The following is a 23,217-nucleotide window of genomic DNA, read 5'->3' as shown; positions in this document are numbered from 1 at the left end:
TGCCAGAATGAGTACAGTACAAAATTTATCACAGATATTGACTTGACTGAACACCAAGAACAAGACAGTGTATGATTTAAAAGGAATGCTGTTTTTATAGACACCAAGTAGGTTTGCATACATACTTTATGATAAGTAATAGGTTAACTGGAGAGAGAATAGCGCAATAAACCATGATCTAACAAACATGATGGCAGAAATGATTTAGGCGTGTTTGCTTCAGGGTTGGACACCTGCACTGAAAGGGCTACACCCCTATAAAGGAGAAGTAGCACTTCATTCCTCTGAAAAAAGGACTCATGTTCCTGCAGCATAATGACCCCCAGACAAACCTCAAAGCTTTGCCGAACTACTTGAAGACTAATCAAGTTCAAGAAGCGATGGCTGTAATGGACCCTCCTTTACATTCTCCTGACCTCAGCTCCCCAACAGCATGAGTGTAGCAAACTACACAAAGTACACAGAAGTATTTTTGCCTGTAGTGAAAGCTCAGCATGTTTCTCTTTCGGTAGAAATCAACACGAAAAAATCACAACATAGACACATGTAATCGAAGCAACAAGTTGTAGCTTTAAAGGATGTACTAATGTAAGGTTCCCACTGAAAGGCTTACCTGAAGTCTTCACCACAAGTACTGTATGTAGTATGTCTTAGATACTAGTCCATTTATTTTGACATCTGGACTTTTTTGTTACTGAGAGCTTTCAAATGTTTCACTTTTCATTACATTCAAACCAGACACTATGTCATTGTGCAATCTATCCACAGGGCACTCTGCAGCTCATTGACAGCTAGACTCCCTAATGGGGCAAATGCACTATACAAGAATGATGAATAAAATATTGCCTCTGAATTAAATCCTTCAGAATATGTTGTCTTTATCAGTTTTGAAACACACTATAATGAGCTTGCAAATAAACTGAATTTAGAATTTATGGGAAGTATGTTAGTAATGTCTGAGACAGATATAAAATAGAAATCATTCCATTTCAATTTATTTTTAATGAATAATAAATAGACATTATAATCAATATAGAGCAAAACTAAGCAATGCCTCTCTGTGGTTCCCCTTAAAAGTTGCTATTTTTTGGACTGAACTTTTCATTTTGATCACAGATTTTACCACAGTCACAGTCAGGTCTGTAAAGTATTTAGTAGGTTAATAACTTATAAACTCAAGGCTCTGTATCGGTCCTGTTTAGCATGTCCAACCTTACAGTATGACCTTCCAGTAAAATAGCGGTTGAATGAAGAAAAATGTAACGTATGCACTAGCACTACAGACTGGAGTTTCTAGCATTACACCATCTGGTGTGTAATGATTGTGCAAGTGGCTTTGGAAACATTAGCCTTCCCCTACTGACTCAAACTAAGAGTACAGCAAATGGGATCCTATGAGTGAACCAATAGTTTCGATAGTCTTCACAGAGCATAGTTTATTTTCTCAGCAATGAAGCTAAACTTTCCTGTTTTAGTGTAACAATCTAGTCCAACTACTCCTCATGCAGTGGCTAGAACCTGCTGGAACCTACTGTTTAGGCATAGCATTTTGAATAGCATTCTGTCATCATGACAAACATACCACTGGCCCACGAGTAATATTTGCGCAATGATTGCAGTGTGCATGGTATAAAGCAAGTGAGGTCACATTAAATGTCAAGCTGCTAATAGTGGTGGTTAGTTGGCTTTCATTTTCCCTCCCAGACTGTTGCAGTAAACATCAACACCATAGAGCACTGACAAGCTGATCAATCCTTTAGTCCTTAGTTATCAATATTTACGGGCTTACCATTCCTACTGTACATACTGTAGAGTTCTGTAGCATACATGCTTGATGACCCTAGCAATTATCACCAATTGTGAATGTGTGTAATCATTTTCTATTAAGATTTTTAGTTGAATCTGATGCAGGCAGCCACCAGAAACCAGGCCAGTCATATGAACAATGGTTTGACCTTTCCGGCTAATTAACAATGAGACATTTTGCTGCACTTATCATCATCTGGAGAGAAGTGGCTGTGCATGCTACTGGTACTATTACTAGGGCTCTTCAATAGTCTAACAACATAGCAAAGATCAATAACAGTGACATTTCACTCACCTTGTTAACCAATGATTCAAGGGGGTTCACTGACATGAATCTGATAAAAAACACAGTGTGTCATACATTTGATAAATTAATTATCTGCCACAGTAAGTGTAAAGTGAATTTATCTGGTCTTCTGCTTAATGGCACAACAGAGATTGTAATTTAAACAGAGCTTTTATGAACATGTAAGAGTAACAATGACAAAACAGAGAGGTGAGACTAGTGATAAACTATTTTTTCTGATCTCTTATACAATACTACAGTAAAAATGTGTCAATATGCTACATTATATGTAGTTTTGTGTATTTGTTTATCATTTAATTTAATTTAATCTGCTAATTCCCCAAGTTTATAAATGACACAATGGTACAGTGCATACAGGTAAAGTAACAGAAAAGGTTTAGGTCTATTCATCCACACTCCATATATACTATATGAGCAAACTAAAAAACAGCAATACATTCCAAAGACAAAGGAGGGGTGTGTGTGCCGTTACTGCTTCCTACAAGAAAATAGAAGAACCAAACCAGAGTGAGAGCACAACTGGGACAATTATCTTTTGGAGAGTGGGCATTAAAGCAGGTGTCCTTGGCACGAGTAGCGTTGAGTGCTGTCGTTAACTTCCTGGAGGAAGTCATGCAGCGTAGATGTCCAGTAGCACAGTATAAGTGGCTCTGTGATGATGCAGCTTTTTTACAGAAGCTGCTGCAGCGTGTGTCACCAAGTTACCCCCTTTTACCTGCATAGCACTTTAGTTGTGCTAGTTCGTAACAAATAGTTACAGCTACAGTGACCTAACTGTAGTGAGTGCATAATGCAGAGTTTGTTTGTGTGAGGTTTATGTTCCTGTTGTGTATGAACTACATTCACCAGCGGCTTTAAAAAGTATCCCCTGATTTGCAGATGCATTTTTTTCCCATTGCTCTAATACATTGGCTTATTCTTCTGCCAAAACTTCAGAATTTAGAAATGAGGTTCTCTGTATCTTTAAAAAAAAAACACCCACTGAACGTCCTTTTAAGCTCTTTGAGGTAAACCAAATGAAAAAAACCCAATCAGAGTTTACTTTTCCTTCTCTTCAAAGAAAAGGAAAGAGCACCTTTTATTAGACCCCGGATTGAGTTGACAATAGTCATAATTACTCAATTAGAGCACTTGACGAGGATAAAGCCATTCTGAAAGTTCAGCGCCATGGACCTAGCCTTTTTTTCCTCTTTAATTTTATTTTTTCTCATTTCCAACAGCACGTCGTCCACCGGCACGCCGCAGCAGCTGGAGCTCGCGGCCGTTGGCAGCAGCCTAATTGAGCCGCTGAGCGCAGGTGTGGCTGTCCGTCATCCTGGAGCTGCTCCTCCGTCGCCGCAGTTCGCCAGAGGAGACGTTTCGACGAGGCCCGCGCGCTCCACACATGTTCCTCGTGAAGATGAAAGTGCCACAGGAGGAACTCATGGGCGACATCCTCAAGCGTTTGACCGGCGAGTCCGCGCTGCCCGTTTACAGCAACGTAGAGAAGTTCAAACGGACGAAGGACGGCTTTTACTTTGTCGCCGAAGACTTCAGCGAAACTGTGAAAAAAAGAGAACTGGTCAATGCCAAGGAAAGACTGAGAGTGAGTGTTGGTTTAAGGGCTAATTATATACAGTACGGCGCTGCGAAATGTTAGACTGAGAGGCCAACTTTAAGCAGCAGTTAGCCTAAGCTAACTTCAGCGCTCTGATGAGCACAATACGTTTAATAATCATTTATTTTCATTCATACTTTTATCCGGAAGCATTTTTGTTATTGACTTTTTTCCTTATTTCTGGTGACTTAAAATTATCATTATCTATTTTTCCTATTGTGTGTTCGTTTCTATGTTTTGATAAGAAGAAATGGGCAGTGGTTCTGTAAACCGTACTGTAAAAGCATGGCTCCAGCGCAGCCGCGGTGTCACCTGTCTTTTCCCCCTTTAACTTTCTAAATGCTTGTTTTGTCAAAGTACTCAGTTGTAATATGTTACCACAAGCTTCATGGGCCTGCAGACGCGGTTAATAACATACGTTTTGGTGAATTTGGCAGCAAGTTGATTCAGAAATTGAAAAAAAAGCTTTCTTGATATCGGAATCCTTCATATGTAATGTGACGATTGGTTCATCAAAACGAATTTCAGATTTACTAATCTGCCACATGCCTTCTGTCATATCATAAATTCCATATCTTTTGTGCAGATTAGGAACTTGAACACCATGTTCTCCCGTTTGAAGGCCATGGTGCCACTCATGCGTCCAGACCGCAAACCCAGTAAAGTGGACACGCTTAAGGCTGCAGCTGAATATATTAGGTTGCTTGTTGCAGTTTTGCAGGACACTGACCGTGTAAGTACGTTTTTAATAATTAGCATTTTATCAAATGACAAGTGTCTATTGTTGTTTTCCAGACTCTGCTCCCAGACATATTGTTCATACATGTTGATTATTGTCATTTCCCATGTTTCAGGATAATGGCAGTGGCACTGATTTCCTAAAGAATGCAATCACTTATGGTCAGACTGAGGGCTTGGACAAGATGTGGAGAGTGGACGATGTGAGTGTTGTCTTTTTGACCGTGCAGTTGGTGATGGTAGTTGGAGGCAGTTAATGTGAGCTACAAACATAAAAGTACCATGATACATAAACTACCGACTGTACTAACTAGATTAAAAATAAATAAAGGCTTTTAACAGGCTTTAAAGGGACTTTGGAACTTTGAAGGTACTTTGAAGGGTGCTTAATGACTCAGTCAGAAGCTGTTAAAATCCCTAATTGTACACACAAGCGCAAGTGGACAAGGCTACTGATAAGGTTTAGTGATGCCCTGGAAAGTACGTGTGAAAGGGTATTGAGCCGACAAAAGAAGGAAGCATTGTCCTATAATAATTGAATAGAATAAAACTAAAAATAAAGTCGCTTGATTATTTAACTTAATATACAGCTGTTTTGTGCAGAATGTCACTAAAAGGTAGGTGAAGATATGTTTTCAGTGACAATGTTGTGAAGGCATATGAAGTCTATGGGCAAGTCAGTCAGTCAACTCAGGGTTGTTTGAGTAAAAGACAGTGTGCAAAATTCCTGTCACACATCTATATAGCTATAGTTCACAAATGTATCCACCTGCATCTTTGTTTTTTCCTGACAGTTGCTGAACATGTCCGGGGAGCATGTAGAAGGTGGGTTCCCCCTGCCCTCAGAACCAGTGACGGACGATGGAGGAGATATGACCAGAGTGATGTTGCAGCATTGTGTGATGCCTGCGTACCAGTTCATCATCCAAGTAGGACCGGATCAGACTTCAGTAACTCAAGTAAATCCTGCAAGTAACCTGCCTCAATTCTCATCAAAGACACACAAACAACAAACATACATATAGTGTATTATTAGATTTCAGGTTTGGTAGGTTCAAGTTCGAAATGAAATTCAAATTTAACAAATGATTTATATTTAATTGCATAAATGGACAATTAAATGAACATGCTACACTGGTCATCTGTGGTGGTAAGATATTAATTCCATGTTGTCATTATATTGGTTGTGTGTAATTTCATCACTCTTTAAATTAATAGAAGGAAATAGTTAAAATACATTCTAATGTCTAATTTATGAAACTGCAAAAGCTTGTGCATCGGTGTACAAATTAGACCTTTAACACATTAAAATAAAAAAAAAATGCTGTTCCCTATCATTTTAAACTTTGCGTAGAGCTCAACATATTATGTAACTGTGTTATTAGAACTGAGGGAACGCAGTTGTGACAATTGGTGTAACCTTTCAAACACGAGACGAGCAGGCTTCAAACGTAATTCTAGAAAAACAGACCTTTCAGACAATAGGCAATCAGACACATGTTTAATTCCTGAAACGATCTGGCAGGAATACACTACAATTACAGCTGGCAATCAACACATTTGATTATGCTTAGTGTGGCCTTAACGCCCAAAACATTCAAACTGTCTTCACAAGTAGCTCATCATCTGATTGGATAATTCAAGGTGAAGAGGTTTGGATCAAGATGCGACTGCCTTTTCATACCTTCCACACTCATGCTGTTGTGCCATTCAGTCTTAGTGTGAAATGTTGTTTTGAGTTTTTATCCAAACTTATTCCTTCTATTCTTTTGCACATACTGAATACTAAATATTAGATTTACACTCATTTCACAGTGTGGGTTTCTATATTTGCAAGTTAAATTCCAACATATTGTGAAGGTCATGGTCATGAGCTTTGGGTCACGATCGAAAGGACAACGCCCCAGATACAGGCGGCTGAAAGGAGTGGCAGGGGGCACCATGGTCACTTGCCAGCATCTCTCATTAGAGCCATGTTCCTCCACACTGAGAGGAGTCTGCAGAGGTGGCTGCGGCATCTGTCTAGATGCCTCCTGGACACCTCCCTTGGGCGGTGTTACAGTATGTCCCAAGAGGAAGGGCCACAGAAAGCTCATGCTGGAGGGACCGTGTCTCTCAGCTGGCCTGGGAACGCTTTACGATCCCCCCAGAGCGCCGCGAGGTGTCAAAAGAGTACAGAACTTGTTTTAAAATGTGTGCATCAACCGCTTCTTATGACTGTTCTCAAATCCTAACAGAAAAATGTTTTCTTCACAGGAAGCAATTTGCCCTGTTTCTTTTACAGTCAGCCAAAACATCAACACAGTTATTGTGGCCTTTTTTTTTTTTTTTACCAGATGTCTCAACCCTGCTGAAAAGCGTTCAGTGTCCATGTCTTTCACAAGCATTGGAAACGAGCCAGGTTAGATGTTCTGTTGTTTATTATGCATTTTTATCTAGAAATCTAATGACTGCAAACAAATCTAGATAGTAACGTTTTTGAAAAACTACAGGGTTTAAATGTAATAATGCTTTTTTCTTGCTTATAAATGCTGAAGTTGATTTAAAATTAACAGTGATACCAAATTGAAATCTTAGCATACATGTACAGTTGTTGCCCCCATGTGGTGTAAATGATCACTGACTGACTTTTTAACAAGTATAAACTCTGGGCTTTTATTTCGTTACACTGCCTTCATCTGGTACTGTATGTTGCACCCAGCAATGCTATGATCAGGGTACAACATGTATCAAGATGATTTTATGGAGAAATAGTGTTGTTCAGTATCTCTAATCTAAACCTTGTGTTTTTAGGGGCCTGTTTGAAGGAAGGAATATTCTTGAAGAGTTTTTTTATTTGTCCATTTTATTTTACTTTCAAATTTCATTGACAATTGAACAATCTATTTTGTTTTTTTGTCAACATATGAATGTGATTTTATTTTTTTTCGCTACAGTGTACTTGATATCTCCTAAAATAAACTGAGACAGCATCATTTCTGTCCGATTCATTGTACGTTTTTACTGCTGGTGTGTAGTATGCTGAAATATGATTTGTTTAGGTATTTTTGCCTGGTTGTCTTCTAATTTTCTGATTCATTATCATCAGTGAATGAAAATTACAGAACATTACAATTAACTGTACAAAACTAAGAAGATTCAAACAGTTTATTTGACAATTTCACCCTTTTCAGTGAGTGTTATTAATTCTACTTAGCATTAAGATAGCGTGAACTTTAATAAAATATAAGCAGAATATAGTAGCTGGGAGACATTGAGCTACAGTAATTATAAGGTTTTTTTGATGGCAGTTGCATCTGCGACAGTCTTTTTTTTTTTTTTTTGATGAAACCAAGCTTGTAACTGTTTTCATTTCAAATTGCAAAAAAAAAACCCCGCAAACCTAGATTGTAGTGGGGGGCAAAAGAAAAACTAATGACTGATATCTACTGGATGAAGCCGTAGACCTGTGTGTTGATCACTTTAATGAGAAACGTATCATTCTGAAGGAGCACTTAACGCTAAAGTTCGTGTCCTGTATCGCGCCTGATTAAACCACTTTAAACAGCAGGTGGCGCCTGTTTGATGGGACGTATGTTGGCCAAATTTAACTGGGCCTCGCTCACCAGACAACATTTTACCAGACAGCATAAACCAACAACCCTTGTGCTGTATTTAGGCTTTACCAACACAATGACAAGACGACTTGCACACATACAGTGATTCTCACTGTCGCCGTGTGTGTGGGAGTCTTCGGGTGTCAAACCGAGGGCAGGCGTGGCAGTGGGCTGGTCTTTGAAAACATCAGGGTCCGCTGGCTTGGTATCAGCTGAGGCCCTGAAACGGTCTGACAAAGGAGCCCTGTCGCAGCCCACACAGGCTGGTAGCTGAGCGCATCTGCCCACCCTGAGGACGGCTCCGGGCTGTGGGTGTGCCGCACCCACGCAGAGGAGACGGTGCCGATGATGCGCTGAGGTGAGTACACGTTCTCGTCATTTTTCTCTTTAGCAATGTCGAGCAAGGCAACAATGGGCAAACGATGGGCGCAGAGGAGGGTCCGCCCCGACGCAAGCATGATCCCCCCGTGCGCATTTCACAAAGGATGCCTCGCGCTGTCACGAAGCTGCGTTTGCAGCTCGACGTCGGGATCGGCGCGTCGCTCGCTTACTCTGCGGTCAGCGAGAAGCGTGCTGGTCACGGCGTCCTGCCGATCGAGGCCCGTGGTCAGGGCAACGTCTTAATGTGCCGTTTGTGTTGTGATGGAACTGCATCCTGAGTTTTTTTTAGCCACAAAGTCGCTCATTAGCGTCCGCATTGTGGGTGTTTACACCTCCGAGCGCTTTCTCGCCGTGTGAAGACGGGATGCGCTAGTTTGTTCCAGTGTGGTTTGGGATGTGCGTTTGGAGACTCGCGTGCTTCGTGCCGTCGCCGCTGGCCTCTGCATTCTGTGGGTGGCCATTAGCGGATGCTCTGCTGGCGCTGGTGCTGATGCTGCAGCGGGTGCGAGTGTTGCTAGGCAGCGTTTAATTGAAAGGAAGAACGGATGGCGCTAAAAGCTATAAAACCATGTTGTGCGTTCGGGTTGATAGGGCTGCACATCTCACGGGCCTCGTCTCCTCTTCCTGCCCCATTTGGCACCCTAGCGTTTGTGGGAGTTGGATGGCAGATTTGAGAGCTCTCAGCCACAGAATGATGTTGATGATGATAATAAGAATATTATTAGAAAGTAGAGTCTGCTATGAGGTGGGGTTAAGTTTAAGGAGAGAGGAAACAGCTTAAGTTTTTAGCAAATAAAAAGCAAAGCAAAGGAAAAAAATAGAGTAAAAATAAGTATTTTATATTTTCCCTGGTTGTTCACGCTATAACTCTTTACAGTTCTACTAATAAATCCACTAAAATGAAGTAGCTAATAAAAAGGAAAACTCCCTCTTGACTGTAATGAACTCCATCACTCCAACTGCTTTGCCATTTGTTCTGCATCTTTATAATATAGCTTTTTAGTGAAGTAAATATGCCACGGAAATTTTGTGCTGCACTGTGAGCAAAACGTATTTCACCTCATGATCAATCATGCACTGAAACATTTTCATGTAGTTCACATTTCTGCAACACTATGTAATGTTTTAAGCCCATTTGGTGGTAAAAAGTTAGAGCACATAAATCTACTTTAATTCCATCCGGTGTTGGGAACTTCTTTTTTTGCATTGACTTACTGTAGGCAATGATGTTGACACGGCTATCAATAGTAATCATGGCAGGACAGCACCAGCTAACCGACTGGTTAGGCTGTTTACTTTAACAACAAAGACATTATAAGCTGCAGTGATTTAAAAATAAAATGTATGTGCTGTAGTTGGACATTATAAGTATTTGCCAAACGTTTAAAATGTTTTATAAAGTTAATCGTGACATACAAGTGGAGCCAAAGAAAATCAATGCAGACCTACTTAGATAATTGTAGCCCCGTCTGCCTTGCTGCTGTTACAGGTCAGTGCTCAGTTCTCCTAAAAATACTGAATGTGATTAGATTTACACCAGTCAATGCAGGCATGTACTGCTGTGCATTATAAATATTTTATATTAAAATATTTTGTAGATATAACACTTTCATTGTAAACATGACGTATATTTACATCAATTTCTATTCTGTTGTAGTGTTCCTATTTTGTACATTTCTAATAAATCATTATTAATGTGTTAAGCTATTTAAGACTGGTATTAAACACTACTTAACATGGCTCTGAAATCTTAAACTTGTACAACTGCAGCAGAGGAGTGAAACTCAGAAGAGCGTCCCCATTTGCCTCCTGAGCTTTTATGATGTTATGTGATTATGCTGCAGAGCTAGTGCACCTGATGGCAAGCCAGCAGCAGCGTCTCGTCTCCCCTAGTCATTAGGACCCTCCCTGGAGAGAGTCTTTCTGTCTGCCGACTGCCAGCAGCTGAGGCCCCTCCACCCCAGAGACAATAATACACACTGTCAACCATCATCTATTGTGTGAACAGACAGACTGCTGCTTTAAATAAGCGACTTGTTGACATTCAGACTTACAGTATTTGCATGGAGCTGCAAACGTAACATGAACTTCATCAACAACTATATGCAAAGACCGGCATCTATTTGACAATAAACGCACCATAAACTGTTGCGATGCTTGTGCATGTTTTGGCAGCTTCATCACTGTTGCGCAGGCCCACTGACACAAGTGCAGTGTTAGACTAGAAACTCCATTAACGGTTTAGTCATCTGTCTGTGAGATTTACTAATTCTGTGGATGTGATGTAACTTTCTGTCTTTTTTTTTAAATGCTTTTTCTGTAAATGGTTTTCTACAGTTAACCAGCTTAGAAATGACTGAGTCAGAAGCGCAAAAGGAGAGGAGGGTGTGGTTTATGTGGGACTTATCTTCTCCATGCAGCCTAGTGTTTGTGTGTCTGTGTGTCAGGGTTAAGTATGTTTTTTTCAGGGAGTGGCTGGTTCTTCTCTGAAAATCCTTATGGTAATGCTTTAGCCTTTCTCCAATTACTGAGACGTATCACAAGCCGACTTCCTGTGGTGGTTGTGATGCTGCTGCACGTGAGCTCTAACTGCTAATACTGCATTTCCTATAGCTCTGCACTTTCACTGCTCGGTGCCCTGAGGAATACATCATCCTTATTGTGAGGGTAGGTGTTTTATTCTAATGCTGTTCTTCAAAATGCAAGGAGTGTGGTGTTTAATGTGTTGTCTAATGCATTGTTAATGGTATTCCTGCCAACAGGGAATTGGCTTTCAGGTTAATACAAGATACAGAAAGATTCAGTTGTACAATTGAAGTATCTCTCACCCATCATGGTGAGCAGCTCTTGATTATTAGAATAAGGTATTCTCATTGTATATTCCCCCTTTTCACATTTGTTTACTACTGTACCATGGCTTGATACACAAATGATAATGACATCTTGGACTGGGGCCTATGGCTAATGTAATAGAATGCTTTATCTGAACTTTATTGCCTAAAACTAATAAATCAATTAAAAAATATGAAATGTTAGTATTAGCCGTGGAGTTAGTCTAGTTCACCTAAAGTGTACACCTGGACCTGATCCTCATAATGCTGCATGTCATTTGTCAGGTCGTTAGGTAGAGTAAGCAGTTTGGAGTTGCTGACATGTGGATTTCTTTACATTTAGACAGAACCGGACTATCTATTTCCCTCAGTCCAAGTCTTTCTGTTGAGTGAAGCTAACTGGCTTAATATTTAATGGGCTGATATGGGAGTAGTATTGAACCTCTTGGAACAAGTGAGAGGAAGGAAAGATCGATGTAACTCTAAGTGAAGCTATGGACTTTTTAATCAAGCATCTCAATGACTCTCCAACATGGTAGATTCGCTGCTGTAATTCACAATTGAATAAGTAAATAACATCAGCACAGCTATATCTGCTTTAAAGCGTGTGAGTGTTTTGTTTGGAATGCCTTCTTTTAAACTCTTGAGATGTAATTTAGCCCACATGTGTAATTCTACTGACACTCTTCCTTTTATAGTTTCACCCACACTTGGTTGCAAGGCACAACAGCAGAAGATGAGCAAGTCTCCCACTCCCAAGGGCACCCCGGTGCAGCGCAGCCCCAGTGATGGGCTCCCTGAGGGTCTCCAGTCTCCTCAGCATTCCACACCCGGCTCCGGCACCCAGCAATCAAAACGCATCTCCAGCCTTCTCCAGAGCCCAGTGAGTTGAATGTTTATCAGCATTTTTATTCTGAAAATTATCATCCTAGTCATTTTCTAATATTTTCGTTTTCTTCTTGTCATGTGATCACTGCTCCACATTAGAAACAATCTGTTCTCTGCTGTATGCTGCTTGGAATGTGTGTGTGTTTAAACATTAAAATGTTGAGGCACCCTCACTTCTGTCATTTAGGATTTGATAATCAGTGCGTGTGTGCGTTTTAAGCCCCCATAAATTTTATGGGATTAGAGAATCTTTCAAATGATTCTGATGACGTAAATGTTGGAGATAATCCAAGGTTTGTCAAAACCAGAAATGTTAATCTTAGTTTTCTAAGGAAGACTCTTTTGTATTTATTATGTGATGTTTGTGTGTGTGCAGTCATTCAGAGAGGAGTTGGATGTGCTGATCCAGGAACAGATGAAGAAGGGGGGCAGCTCCTCCAACCTGTGGGCACTGAGGCAGCTTGCTGATTTCATGGCTTCACATGGCTCTCCAGCCTCGTTGCCGGTCTCCCCTTCCAGTAAGTATCATGTACACATGAACCCAGCCGTATGTGTCTGTAAGTCATTATTAAAAGATGTGGTCTCTACGCTGTAGCTGGTCTAGCTTCAAGCAGAAAAAGTGTACTACCATTAACCAATACTCCAAATAACACTGAAATGGCTAATACCACATTGTCTGCCATGTATAATTATATAAATAATAAAGTAACATAAAATATAATTCTTACAAACTGTGCTTTGCTTATCACTGATGAAACTCACACTGATGAAATTAGTTTATATTTACATTGACAGGAGATTGTTTATGATAACATTTTGAAGAAATATATCAAAAGATGCAATTATTATGATTAATATTTTTATTCACCTATGTTGTGTTTAAAGTAATACCATTTCTAAAAGAAAATTCTATAAATCATAAGGGAGGTTCTGGCTCTGGTGGGCTTCCATAAAGGCCATTTTCCACAGTTCTAGATGTCGACATTTCCCATTTTCTCACACCGCACAGATATGATGATGGTGACACCCATCAACGACCTGCATGGCTGGGAGCCCGGCAGCCTGGTGAAGGGAGAGAGGCTGATGCGCTGCAAGCTGGCCAGCACCCATCGCCTGTTCGACCTCTACGGTTGGGCCCAAATCAGCCGCGCCTGCCTCACTGTTAGCTTCACTTTTTTTAACATTATGCATCCAGCCTTTGTGTGTTTTCCTCTTGCTATGATGCAGAATAGATTTACACAAAGAGAAGGAAAAAGGGCTCCTGGAACAAGATTAGAAGGACACTGTTCGTACTGTCTGTTCTGTCATTCTGACTGTCATTCTCAGGTTTCTGTTCTTTATCTTTTTCTTTGCTAAGCAAATTTAAAGCACAAAAACAAATGGATGCTCTAAAACGTTTCCTAACCTTAAGTTGAAAGAGTTTTTCCAGACTCAGTTATAGCAGAACACAGTGCTCTGATAATTGACGTTGGCATTGACAGAACGTAAAGATTGTGCCATGTCTGATTCATTGTAGTGCAGCTCATAGAAAATATTGTAAGTACATGCATCACATATCTATTATGTGCCTTAACAGCGTTTCAATTGCTGTGTGGATTGTTTTAAACATGTTTTCAGTGAACAGTTCTAGAATGATGAGCCAGAAATGTAATTAACCGTCATTTACTGACAATGTCTGAAAAAAGCAAGCTTCTAAAAAGCAAGTCAGCTTCTGAACGCTATTCGCCGATTGCCATAATATGTCTTAGGGTAATTCTTACATTTCAATTTATAAACTCTTAATTTAAGCTTCACAGGCACTGTGATTAACCACTCAGGATTTATTTAAGATTCTTAAACCTGATTTCTGCCGTACCCAGTGGAAGACCAAAGATGATTTAGCATCCCTGTAAGTGTTTGTCTTTAATTCTTTCTGTTCCTCGCTGACAGCTGCGTGTCAGTAAAGAACAAGAGCATTTCCTGGTGCTTCCAGACGGTCTGGCCTACAGTGAGGTGACTGGATCCAGTCTGGTGAGTAAGATCAAGGTTACATATAACCTGGCTCTCAAATAATGACATACTGCACTTCTTCTGTTGCAAACTTACTGTTGGCTCTGTGTGTTGGCTCTTCACACAGGTGAAGGTGAATATCCTGGGTGAGGTGGTGGAGAAGGGCAGCACCAGCCTGGGCGTGGACAAAGAGAAGTTCAGCCTCCACTCGGCCATCTACTCGGCCCGACCCGATGTCCGCTGCCTGCTTCACCTACACACGCCGGCGTCTGCTGCGGTGAGTCAGACTCAGCTGACAGAGGAGGGTTCTAGAGTTTTGGTAATCGAGCTAAATAAAGACATAGTTCTGTTCTGCAGCCATCTCATAACATACAAAAAACCTCAGGCGCTGTAATCATGAGCCTCTTAGGACTCTTGCTGCCACAGCTGACAGCCACTTGTCTCCAGGTTTCAGCTATGAAGCGCGGCCTCCTGCCTTTGTCTCATGAGGCTCTGCTGGTTGGAGACGTTGCATACTATGACTACAATGGAGTTATGGAGGAGGAGGAAGACAGAGTGGAGCTCCAGAAGAGCTTGGGACCCACCTGCAAGGTGAGCAGACCTAAGCAGACCGAGCTGTAATACGTGTAATACAATGCCTGCATATCTCTGCAGTCACTGTTCCCACTTGGTTGGTTTGAGCTCAGTGAGAGGACTTGAGGTGTAATGACCTTATGCTGCATTAATTACTGAATCTGTTGCTCTTAGATTGATTTTGTCCCATGTGTATTCCAGGTTCTTGTTCTGAGGAATCATGGCATTGTAGCTCTGGGAGAATCTGTGGAGGAGGCCTTTTACTCCATCTATCACATCCAAGCTGCCTGCCAGATCCAGGTGACGTGCGCAAACTCTCCTTATGGCATGTGCTGTATGTGGGTGTGTGGGAGAGTGAGCCTGTGAAAAAAAATAGATACAGCAGTGTTGCAGTTAGGCATTTGAACCTTTTGATTCCTTTTGAATTAGCCAGCACATCTGCACTGCAGCATAATGTACCACAGGAATGTCATCTGCCAAAAGAGCACATACATGACTGCTGGAATATTCAGGCCCGTTCTGCTAATCTGTCTAAATTTGTCCTTGATCTCAATGAATGCGTGTCTTCCTAAGCAGTTTTTCATATTTTGCAAGGGCAAATGCTGTGCAAGCGCTGATAAATAGGCAGGTCTGCAGGACTGCATGCACAAACGAGCAGTTCACACAACTGAGGGAAAGTCAGCAACCAAACAAAAAAACCCAAACAGCAAATGAGTTTGACTATGAGTAGCATAGTAGGTGCTGACTCTAAACCAACCAATGAAGTAAGACAAATGCAAAATGAACTGCTTCTGTTCTGGCTCTGACTTATGAGCCTAGGGAGTCGTGTGAGAGGTGCCAGCAGTGGGTTAGGATGCTGTGGTGGTTGCTACTGGCGAGAAAGTGGCTCGTCATGTTTCCTGGCGTGCTGTGAATTGAATAAAAGTAGGATTGAAAGAGGGATGAGTACTTCCTTTCTATTTGTCTTACAAAATTAGTTTCATCTTCCAATTGTGTCGCTTCCAGGTTTCAGCTTTGTGCTGTGCAGGTGGAGAACAGAACCTGATTCTACTGGACCGGACCACTCACAAACCCAACCCTGCCGGCACTGTGGGTTGGGCCGGCTCCACGTTTGGGCCCCTGCACAAGAGTCGCGTCGGGGAGCATGAGTTTGAGGCCCTGATGAGAACTCTGGATAACCTGGTAGGCAAGATGATGAACATGCACTTCCTGAAAATGCTTCACAATAAAAGTATGCAGCGAATGCTTCCCTGTGGTTTGCTAATGGAACTTTTAATGTTAAATGCTGGTGTTTGCATCAGCAATAACTCAATACTAAAGTGTTGTTTGACAGTTCTTTGACATGTCCTATCCATGCAGACTCCCACTTATTAGTTTAGCACCAATGCTTTAGTAGCACTTAGCAGTTGTTCTTATACAGTGTGTGCTCCTTCTCTAGGGCTACCGTACCGGCTACGCCTACCGTTTCCCCGTGCTGCTGGAACGATCACGGACACGAAGGGAGGTGGAAGTGCCTGCGACGGTCACGGCCTTCCACCAGTTCGACGACGACGGAGTCCACCCGGCCCTGAGGCAGCACCCTTTTGCCCAACGGCAGCAACAGGAGAGGACCCGATGGCTCAACACCCCCAACACTTACCAAAAAGTGAGCCAGGAGCAAGCCAGCCCCGGACACCAGCGCACCACCGTGAGCCCCAGCAATCACATTCAATTCTCTGTAAAGTCCCCAGAAGGAAATTGTAAAAGGAAAGTTGCAGATATGTTTGAATAATGAAGAAGAGCAGAGGGATCAGTGCTGAGGAGCGAAAGAAGATCAGACTTAAATCTTGCTGCGCTATAAAGCCTCATTATACAAAGGAGGGCCTGCTGGACTCGCCATTTCTTTACTGTTCTACAAGAAGCTGGTTAGAGTTGATGTACATTGCATTGTGGGTATTTCTTTAGTCAAAATCAACAGTTTTCTCTGATTCATGTGGAGATTGTTGGACACTGTGGAGCATGTGTTTTTATTTCAGTATACCACAGGGATGAGAGAGCAGAGCTGCAGTGATGAGGCCTACAGAGACAAAAACGCTATGAAGCTGGTTTCCTTACATCAGTGGGAGGAGCTTGGCTCCTTCCTCTTTCTTTTCCCTCTCTCTCTGTCCCTCCCACCATCTAGCTCTTCTCATCTCTGCATTGCAGGGGAAAGCCTGCTGCTTAGAGACCACTGTTTCAGTGCCTGCTGCCACCTGGTGGCAATTATTAAATCCATACCGTTCCTTGTCCTACATGAGAAACAAAAGTCCATGTCTTGTCAAATGAGACAACCCCTAATATGATATACAAACTGCTAATAGTTGGGTGAAGTAGATTAAAAAAAACATTTTGATTCTGCTTTTCTCTTGCTTAGTGGTTGAAGACAGAGGAGATGACACAAGCTGGCAGCACTTCCATCAAGATAGAGAACCCCAACCAGTTCGTGCCTCTATTCACCAACCCGCAAGAAGTGATTGAAACCCGAAACAAGGTCCCTTTGCTCAAATTGACCCTTGTGTTTTTATCTAACTTTGCCTTTGTTATACCGTTGCAACAATCCAAACTGTCCACCCAGATCCGACAGCAGAATCGTCAGGACATGAAGACAGCTGGACCGCAGTCTCAGGTTCTCGCCAGTGTCATAACAGAGAACAGCCCTCCGGTAAACTGCAGCCCATGCAAAGATGTCTGTTCTTTTAATGCAACTCTTGGTGTGTAGAGCTGTAAGCAGTGGTTCTGTGTGTCGTAGTCTCCAGTAAGCCCACCCAAAGTCCCACCAGAGCCAGAACCTCCCAACCCCTTCAACCAGCTGACAGACCAGGAGCTGGAGGAGTACCGTAAGGAGGTGCAGAGGAAACAGGACGGCGGGACCAACGGTAATATTCATTAGTCTTTAGATCATGTGTTACTGTAACTAACCATGCAGCACATTGTGTAATAGACTTTTTAAATGGTGGTTATCTAGAGGATCACTATCCAGTCCTGCATGCTGATAACTATCTGTTCACTAATATCATTTAATTCATTCAATCAAGTAAAAATTGCTGTTGTGTGACATATGAAAGCAATTATACCAGCATTGACTAATTCTGGCCTTTGGTTTGTATGACAAGGTTGTTGCATGTATCTTCACTAAAGTATCCTCACTAACAGGCTTCTAAAATGTCAATATTCCTGAGTGAAATGCTACACACAGTAACCAAAGCGATTTCACGGGTGACGGGTACACTTCTGTTGACCTCACTAATTCTAACCTACTGCACAACTGGTTGATCCCTCACTGTCCCTCATTGTGTGTGTCTGTGAAAGTAGGGGAGGAGGTGGCAAATGACAAGGAGTCTCCCCCTGCTACCTCCCCCACAAAGGGCCCTCCCCTCACAGCTGAGGCCTGGCTGGGCACTGACCGCCTCCCTGCTTGTCCAGCAGCGTGCTCCAAGTCCTACGTGGACCCATGTGTGGCTTAGTGCTGCTTCCATCCATCTTGCTTCAAATACTCACCGACAACCATGTTACTCCCACAAAACAACAACTAACCTGCTTCTGAGTGAATAATGTGACATCATAAATAAAGGCAAATAAACTAAATTGAATTTAAGCATCTGGGCACGGTGTTGGTCCTTGCCTTTTATATTAAATATGATTAGGAGTAACAGGGGATGTCAGCTTTCTCATAATTGACAAACAGCAAAACACAAGAGTAACCATTACATGTAAAAGGCTGTGCTGCCGAAACTATGTATGACAGCCAGGTTATTGTTGAGTTACACCTGTGTTATGATGTTTGGTACAGTCTCTTATTTTAGTTGTTTGATTTCCATTTGCCACATTTCATCTGTCTTGTCACTGTCTCTGTTGTATTCTCTCCCTCTGTGTCTGTCTTTCCCTTTGTGTGTTACTCCACACTGATTCATAGGGCACACATCAGGTGCTTTGGTCTTGTCACACTAGTAAGTACAGAGAAACAGTCCAATAAGCCATTTTTATTAAGCAAGCATGTCCATATATAAACGCGCTCAGCATGTAACTTTGCAGCTCCAGTCCACTCAGTGGGATTAATTCTGTCTGAACACCATTTTTTTTTCCTTTTCATGGAACCTGGACCAGAAGAGACAAAGACCGACTCTCCAGCCATACAGAACGGAGGCGAGGAGGAGAAGCAGACGACAGAAGAACTGGAGAAAGGCATGAAGGCACTTTCAACCAATGACACCTCTTCTGCTCCCACATCTCTGCCTGCCAAACTACAAGGCGGCACCCCTGAGGGTTCGCCATCCAAGTCCCCATCAAAGAAGAAGAAGAAGTTCAAGCCGCCATCGTTTCTGAAAAAGAGCAAGAAGCAGAAGGAGAAAGCAGAGACCTGAGGCATTCAGACAAACCCGGCCTCGGTGAAATGCTGCTGTGAATCTTTTTATTTGGTGTATAATGAAGTAGCGGATGGAGTTAACCACATCAGATCTGTTCAAACTTTTGTCACTTAGGATGTCATTCACATACACAGTTTGTCCTATTGACTTTTCAGTGCTTTACTGTAACAGTGCTAGTCACTGATTTGATGTGTGTGGAGAATCATCTGATGCTGGTTAAAAACACTGAGAATTATTACTTGCTTTTTGACCCAGATCAGATTCAACTCAACAATCTGACACGCTACGCCTACACACACACACACACACACACACGCACACGCACACGCACAAATTTATTAGCCTACTGACATAACAGCAGGGTCAAAAGAGAAAACTACGAGTGGGGAAAAAATGTAATGGGCCCCCCACAAATCGTAAGTTGCTATAAATTTCACTATTACCAAAATACAAGAGCATATAACTGATTTGCTATTTAACAATGCAGTTTGAAACCCACCTATGAAAGATACTGAAGGTACTAAAACATTCCACTTCTCTCATTTTCTTTTTAAACGTTTGTGTGCAACATACCTCTAACAGTTGTAATTATTTTCTGTTTGAGCCAGTAGCTGTTAAAAATTAAAATGCTAATGTACGTTATTTATGGTTTTAATTTATTTTATATTAGAATGTGTATGTGAGTGTTGCAAGGTTACCATGTATCATGTCATTAAAGATCAAGTTTGCTTTAAATCCATTGGACATTCAGTTGATGTCTGCTTTCTGATTTGCTCGATTTAATGTAAAGATGCACTCAATATGAGCAACAGGAACAATTACATATCTTCGGGTTTTTATGTCATGCATCCGCAATTTGTCCATGGAGAGCAGGAAGCTGCACCGTAAAGTTGTATAACAGCCTCTTCTAGACTCACTTCCGTGACGACAGGGGGCGCCCGTGATCACAGAGCTCACCGGAAGTTCACTGACTAACCTGTCCAAAAGAGACAACAGAGTACGGCTTCGAGTAGCCAATCTTAACGTTGAGAAAACAACCATTTTAGCATTTTTTAAGTCTAAAATACATTGCTATCTACCAAACTAGTTTACGAATTGCTTAATCCCTGAAGTATTTGGAGAATGGGTAGGAGCAGGAGTCGATCTCCCCCAAGACGAGGTAAGACACCTCTGGAAACTAGCTAGCTAAGTGGCTAGCTAGGCGGCGTTACCACTTCGTATGCTCGCTGGGTAGTTTTAGCCCAGATAACGACGTTATACACAACAATATGTTTAGGTATTTATTTGTTTTCTCATAAACCGACTTCACAGCCGATAACGTGATTTGTGTAGCCTCTACTCATCATTGTGTAGCCTCTAAGCTACGTTAGCTTCAAAACTACACGTTCATGAGTGCATACCAGAAAAAAATGTTACCGTAGACATTTAATGTAATTAAAGTTACCAGGTAAAATAGTTCAACTGGTTTAATTATTTGAATTCGTTTACATCTTTGAACGTTTGAACGTTTTTGTTGTCTGTAATCAACGTAAAAAGTATTGGCTCCTTTTTTATATTGGTGTACATCGGTTATCTTATTGTCAGTTTCAAAACACGTTTAGATGTTACACTAACTTTATGGTGTATCTTGCATTTGTGTTTATAAAACAGTTCACAATTGTACTGCAACAAAAACATGACTGACAATGTCTTTGTCATGTATACGGATTGTATCAATATCAGTTCTATGCGCGTTTAAATACAGAGGTATTGTATAGTGTGTGTCTATCCGAGGTTATTTTTGAGATTGATTTTGATTCATTTTTTTTATAATGCTGCAGAGAGAAGACGCTCCCGCTCAACTTCACGGGAGCGTGAGCGAAGGCGAAGGGAGAGGGATCGCTCTCGTTCTCGAGATCGGGACAGAGACAGACGCAGAAGTCGGTCACGGTCTCCTCACAGGAGACGGTCCAGGTGAGTGCTAAAGCCCATTTTTTCACTTTAAACATTACTGATTGGTTCATCATCGGTGTTTTTTTTTGAAGGGTTGAAAGGTAGGTTTTATTTTTTTCAAATTCAGACTCTGGGGCCTTGGCTCATTTTTTGAAGAACATTTAAAAGAATGACCACACACACACACACACACACACACACACACACACACACACACACACAGTGTACCACCCTACCACCCCCCCTTTCATGTTTATTTCATACAAGATGTCTACTTACACTAATAAAAGTGTACAAATTGTAGGTCTTTCATCTTCATTTGTCCTCTTGCTGTTGCAATTTTACAAATATAACGGACCATTTATTACCAAATATAGTGTATATATTTTGGTAAAGAAGAAACATTGTTTAATTGTGTTTAAAAGTCCACAACCCTGTGAACACTGGCTGTATAACAAAATTACACAAGGCGTTGTACTGGTGCTGTACATTTATGATACCGTCTTTTGTAAATAAAACCTTTGTCAGATAACCCCTCTTGCAGCTAACTCTGTTGTTGTTGTTGTGTTGTGTAGGTCTCCTCCTAGACGTCATCGCTCCTCTTCACTTTCTCCTGCGAGACAAAAAGACAGACGTGATGATGATCGCAAAGACGTTAAGGAAAAGACATCAAAGCCCATTCAGATTTCTGGTATGAGATAAACAATTTAGACATTCAGTTGGATATCAGTATAAGTTCAATACTAAGTACTTTTAGGTCCAATGCAGCTTGCATTTCGTTTTGTTTTTTATCCTTAACACTCAATGTTACTGTATGCTAATGTGTTAAACAGCTGAGGACATGCAGGGCAAAACAGAAGAGGAAATTGAGATGATGAAGCTGATGGGATTTGGTTCCTTTGATACCACCAAGGTGAGTACACAGTCTGGTCACAAGGTGGAGCAGTTATTTCATTTAGGATAATTGACAACAAAATCATAACCAACATTCATGACTTTTACAGATCCAAAACAGTGTATTTACTACTGTTTAGTTACATAAGAATTTGTCACATTTAACAGACACTTTGTTGTAATTTGAAAACGCGTCAATGTCATTGTTTAAGTGAGTTTTTTTTAATTATTTAGTTGTATTTAGTTAAATGGCAAAAATGAAATAATTGTAAACCACAAAGAAGTAGTTTATAGTTTAGGTTTTTGCTTACGATGCTTGAATTAATCTGAGCAGGGCCATTTTATGAATTAAAATCATAAATTGAAATTGAGCAGAATTATTTTCACCTTATAAACTGAACTGCAGTGTTTATAGTCTTTATAATGTTATGTTTCAAATAGGGGAAGAAAACCACTGGATCAGTAAATGCATATGCCGTCAATGTGACCATGAAGAGAAAGTACAGGTATGTCAACAACAGGCTATTTGTGATATTCTACATCTACATCGATTCAGGTTATGCTTTATCATATCAGTGCTCTAGTAGCTACAGATATTGTCAGAAGATGTTCCTTAAACCCCTTAGTCTGTTATATCAATGGCTTCCTGAAGGTATTGCCAGAAACCTAATTGTTGCTCACATTGCTGTACTAAAGACGTCAACTTTTCAGTCCTCTCACAATGTGCGCTCTCTGCATCATCCACTGTTTTTGTAGCCAATCACCTCTGCAGGTGTTTCTATGCAGAGATCCCAGCTTTCCCATTGGTGCTCGATGATGTAATCTGCAAGTGTTGCGAGGGTAACAGTGATGTAATGTTTTCTTATATGTTTTTTAGGCAGTACATGAACAGAAAGGGGGGATTCAACAGACCATTGGACTTCATTGCCTAAAAGTGTCAACAGCTTATTGTGACTGAGATTTAACCTCTGTCCTCTCTTGTGGCTGGTATTGTGCTGTTTTCCCATTTTATTTTTAACTTGTTTTGATTGCTTGTTTGATGCAACAATTATGTACATACTTTTTGAACGCATTGATGTAAATAGGAGTGTTTTCTCTTAGCCACAACAATGCACTGTTGAGACCCAGTGTAGTTATAATTCATTGTTTCCTTGTTCTTTCATTAAACAAAGAGTGCAAAATCAGTCCTGATTGTTGTTTTTTTTAGGGGAGAGGCAAACACTGGCTTCTGCATTATTTCCCTGAAGGAAAAAAAGTGTGTATTTTCTGCCATAATGAGCGGGAATTTGGTTTTTATTTACCC

General features: G+C 41.2%; 3 protein-coding genes across 14 annotated transcripts; all 3 read left to right on the top strand.

The window, feature by feature from the left end:
- Positions 1–3,296: 3,296 nt before the first annotated feature.
- Positions 3,297–7,423, top strand: figla (folliculogenesis specific bHLH transcription factor). Of its 3 annotated transcripts, none has more exons than XM_055511459.1 (6): positions 3,297–3,698; positions 4,297–4,443; positions 4,565–4,651; positions 5,243–5,407; positions 6,705–6,849; positions 7,242–7,423. In XM_055511459.1, exons 1-6 carry the CDS (start codon positions 3,498–3,500, stop codon positions 7,316–7,318), a joined length of 822 nt encoding a protein of 273 aa, XP_055367434.1. In that variant the 5' UTR covers positions 3,297–3,497; the 3' UTR covers positions 7,319–7,423. The 3 variants fall into 3 exon arrangements, with proteins under 3 accessions (XP_055367434.1, XP_029019980.1, XP_029019981.1); XM_029164147.3 differs by having other exon boundaries at positions 3,309–3,698; positions 5,243–5,416; positions 6,785–6,849; XM_029164148.3 differs by having other exon boundaries at positions 3,314–3,698; positions 6,785–6,849.
- Positions 7,424–8,043: 620 nt separating this feature from the next.
- On the top strand, positions 8,044–19,417 carry add2 (adducin 2 (beta)). Of its 10 annotated transcripts, none has more exons than XM_055511452.1 (17): positions 8,044–8,402; positions 11,039–11,092; positions 11,188–11,261; positions 11,955–12,139; positions 12,521–12,662; positions 13,154–13,305; positions 14,074–14,154; positions 14,261–14,410; positions 14,581–14,724; positions 14,908–15,006; positions 15,712–15,888; positions 16,145–16,393; positions 17,099–17,215; positions 17,300–17,386; positions 17,474–17,600; positions 18,034–18,105; positions 18,829–19,417. In XM_055511452.1, the coding sequence occupies exons 4-17, from the start codon at positions 11,993–11,995 to the stop codon at positions 19,083–19,085; spliced, it is 2,001 nt and encodes a 666-aa protein (XP_055367427.1). In that variant the 5' UTR covers positions 8,044–8,402; positions 11,039–11,092; positions 11,188–11,261; positions 11,955–11,992; the 3' UTR covers positions 19,086–19,417. The 10 variants fall into 10 exon arrangements, with proteins under 10 accessions (XP_055367427.1, XP_055367426.1, XP_055367428.1 ...); XM_055511456.1 differs by lacking the exon at positions 8,044–8,402 and adding an exon at positions 8,420–10,926; XM_055511451.1 differs by lacking the exon at positions 11,188–11,261.
- A 605-nt stretch (positions 19,418–20,022) lies between these two features.
- Positions 20,023–23,098, top strand: snrnp27 (small nuclear ribonucleoprotein 27 (U4/U6.U5)). The gene is made up of 6 exons (XM_029160966.3): positions 20,023–20,247; positions 20,909–21,041; positions 21,596–21,711; positions 21,854–21,933; positions 22,356–22,420; positions 22,792–23,098. Exons 1-6 carry the CDS (start codon positions 20,211–20,213, stop codon positions 22,844–22,846), a joined length of 486 nt encoding a protein of 161 aa, XP_029016799.1. The 5' UTR covers positions 20,023–20,210; the 3' UTR covers positions 22,847–23,098.
- The last annotated feature ends 119 nt before the right edge of the window (positions 23,099–23,217 follow it).

The sequence above is a fragment of the Betta splendens genome, chromosome 9 (assembly GCF_900634795.4).
Source record: "Betta splendens chromosome 9, fBetSpl5.4, whole genome shotgun sequence".
Lineage (NCBI taxonomy): Eukaryota > Metazoa > Chordata > Actinopteri > Anabantiformes > Osphronemidae > Betta > Betta splendens.
The sequence above is the reverse complement of the archived record's forward strand: the minus strand, read 5'-3'. Positions and strand labels throughout refer to the sequence as shown.

Excerpts from the sequence above, each read along its gene's own strand:
- figla (XM_055511459.1), top strand. The coding sequence starts at position 3,498 with ATGTTCCTCGTGAAGATGAAAGTGCCACAGGAGGAACTCATGGGCGAC. Across the intron at positions 4,652-5,242 it reads AGATGTGGAGAGTGGACGAT|TTGCTGAACATGTCCGGGGA; the intron begins GTGAGTGTTGTC and ends TTTTCCTGACAG. Across the intron at positions 6,850-7,241 it reads AAGCATTGGAAACGAGCCAG|GGGCCTGTTTGAAGGAAGGA; the intron begins GTTAGATGTTCT and ends TTGTGTTTTTAG.
- add2 (XM_055511453.1), top strand. The coding sequence starts at position 11,993 with ATGAGCAAGTCTCCCACTCCCAAGGGCACCCCGGTGCAGCGCAGCCCC. Across the intron at positions 12,663-13,153 it reads GTTGCCGGTCTCCCCTTCCA|ATATGATGATGGTGACACCC; the intron begins GTAAGTATCATG and ends CACACCGCACAG. Across the intron at positions 13,306-14,073 it reads TCAGCCGCGCCTGCCTCACT|CTGCGTGTCAGTAAAGAACA; the intron begins GTTAGCTTCACT and ends CCTCGCTGACAG.
- snrnp27 (XM_029160966.3), top strand. The coding sequence starts at position 20,211 with ATGGGTAGGAGCAGGAGTCGATCTCCCCCAAGACGAG. Across the intron at positions 21,042-21,595 it reads CCTCACAGGAGACGGTCCAG|GTCTCCTCCTAGACGTCATC; the intron begins GTGAGTGCTAAA and ends TGTGTTGTGTAG. Across the intron at positions 21,934-22,355 it reads GTTCCTTTGATACCACCAAG|GGGAAGAAAACCACTGGATC; the intron begins GTGAGTACACAG and ends TGTTTCAAATAG.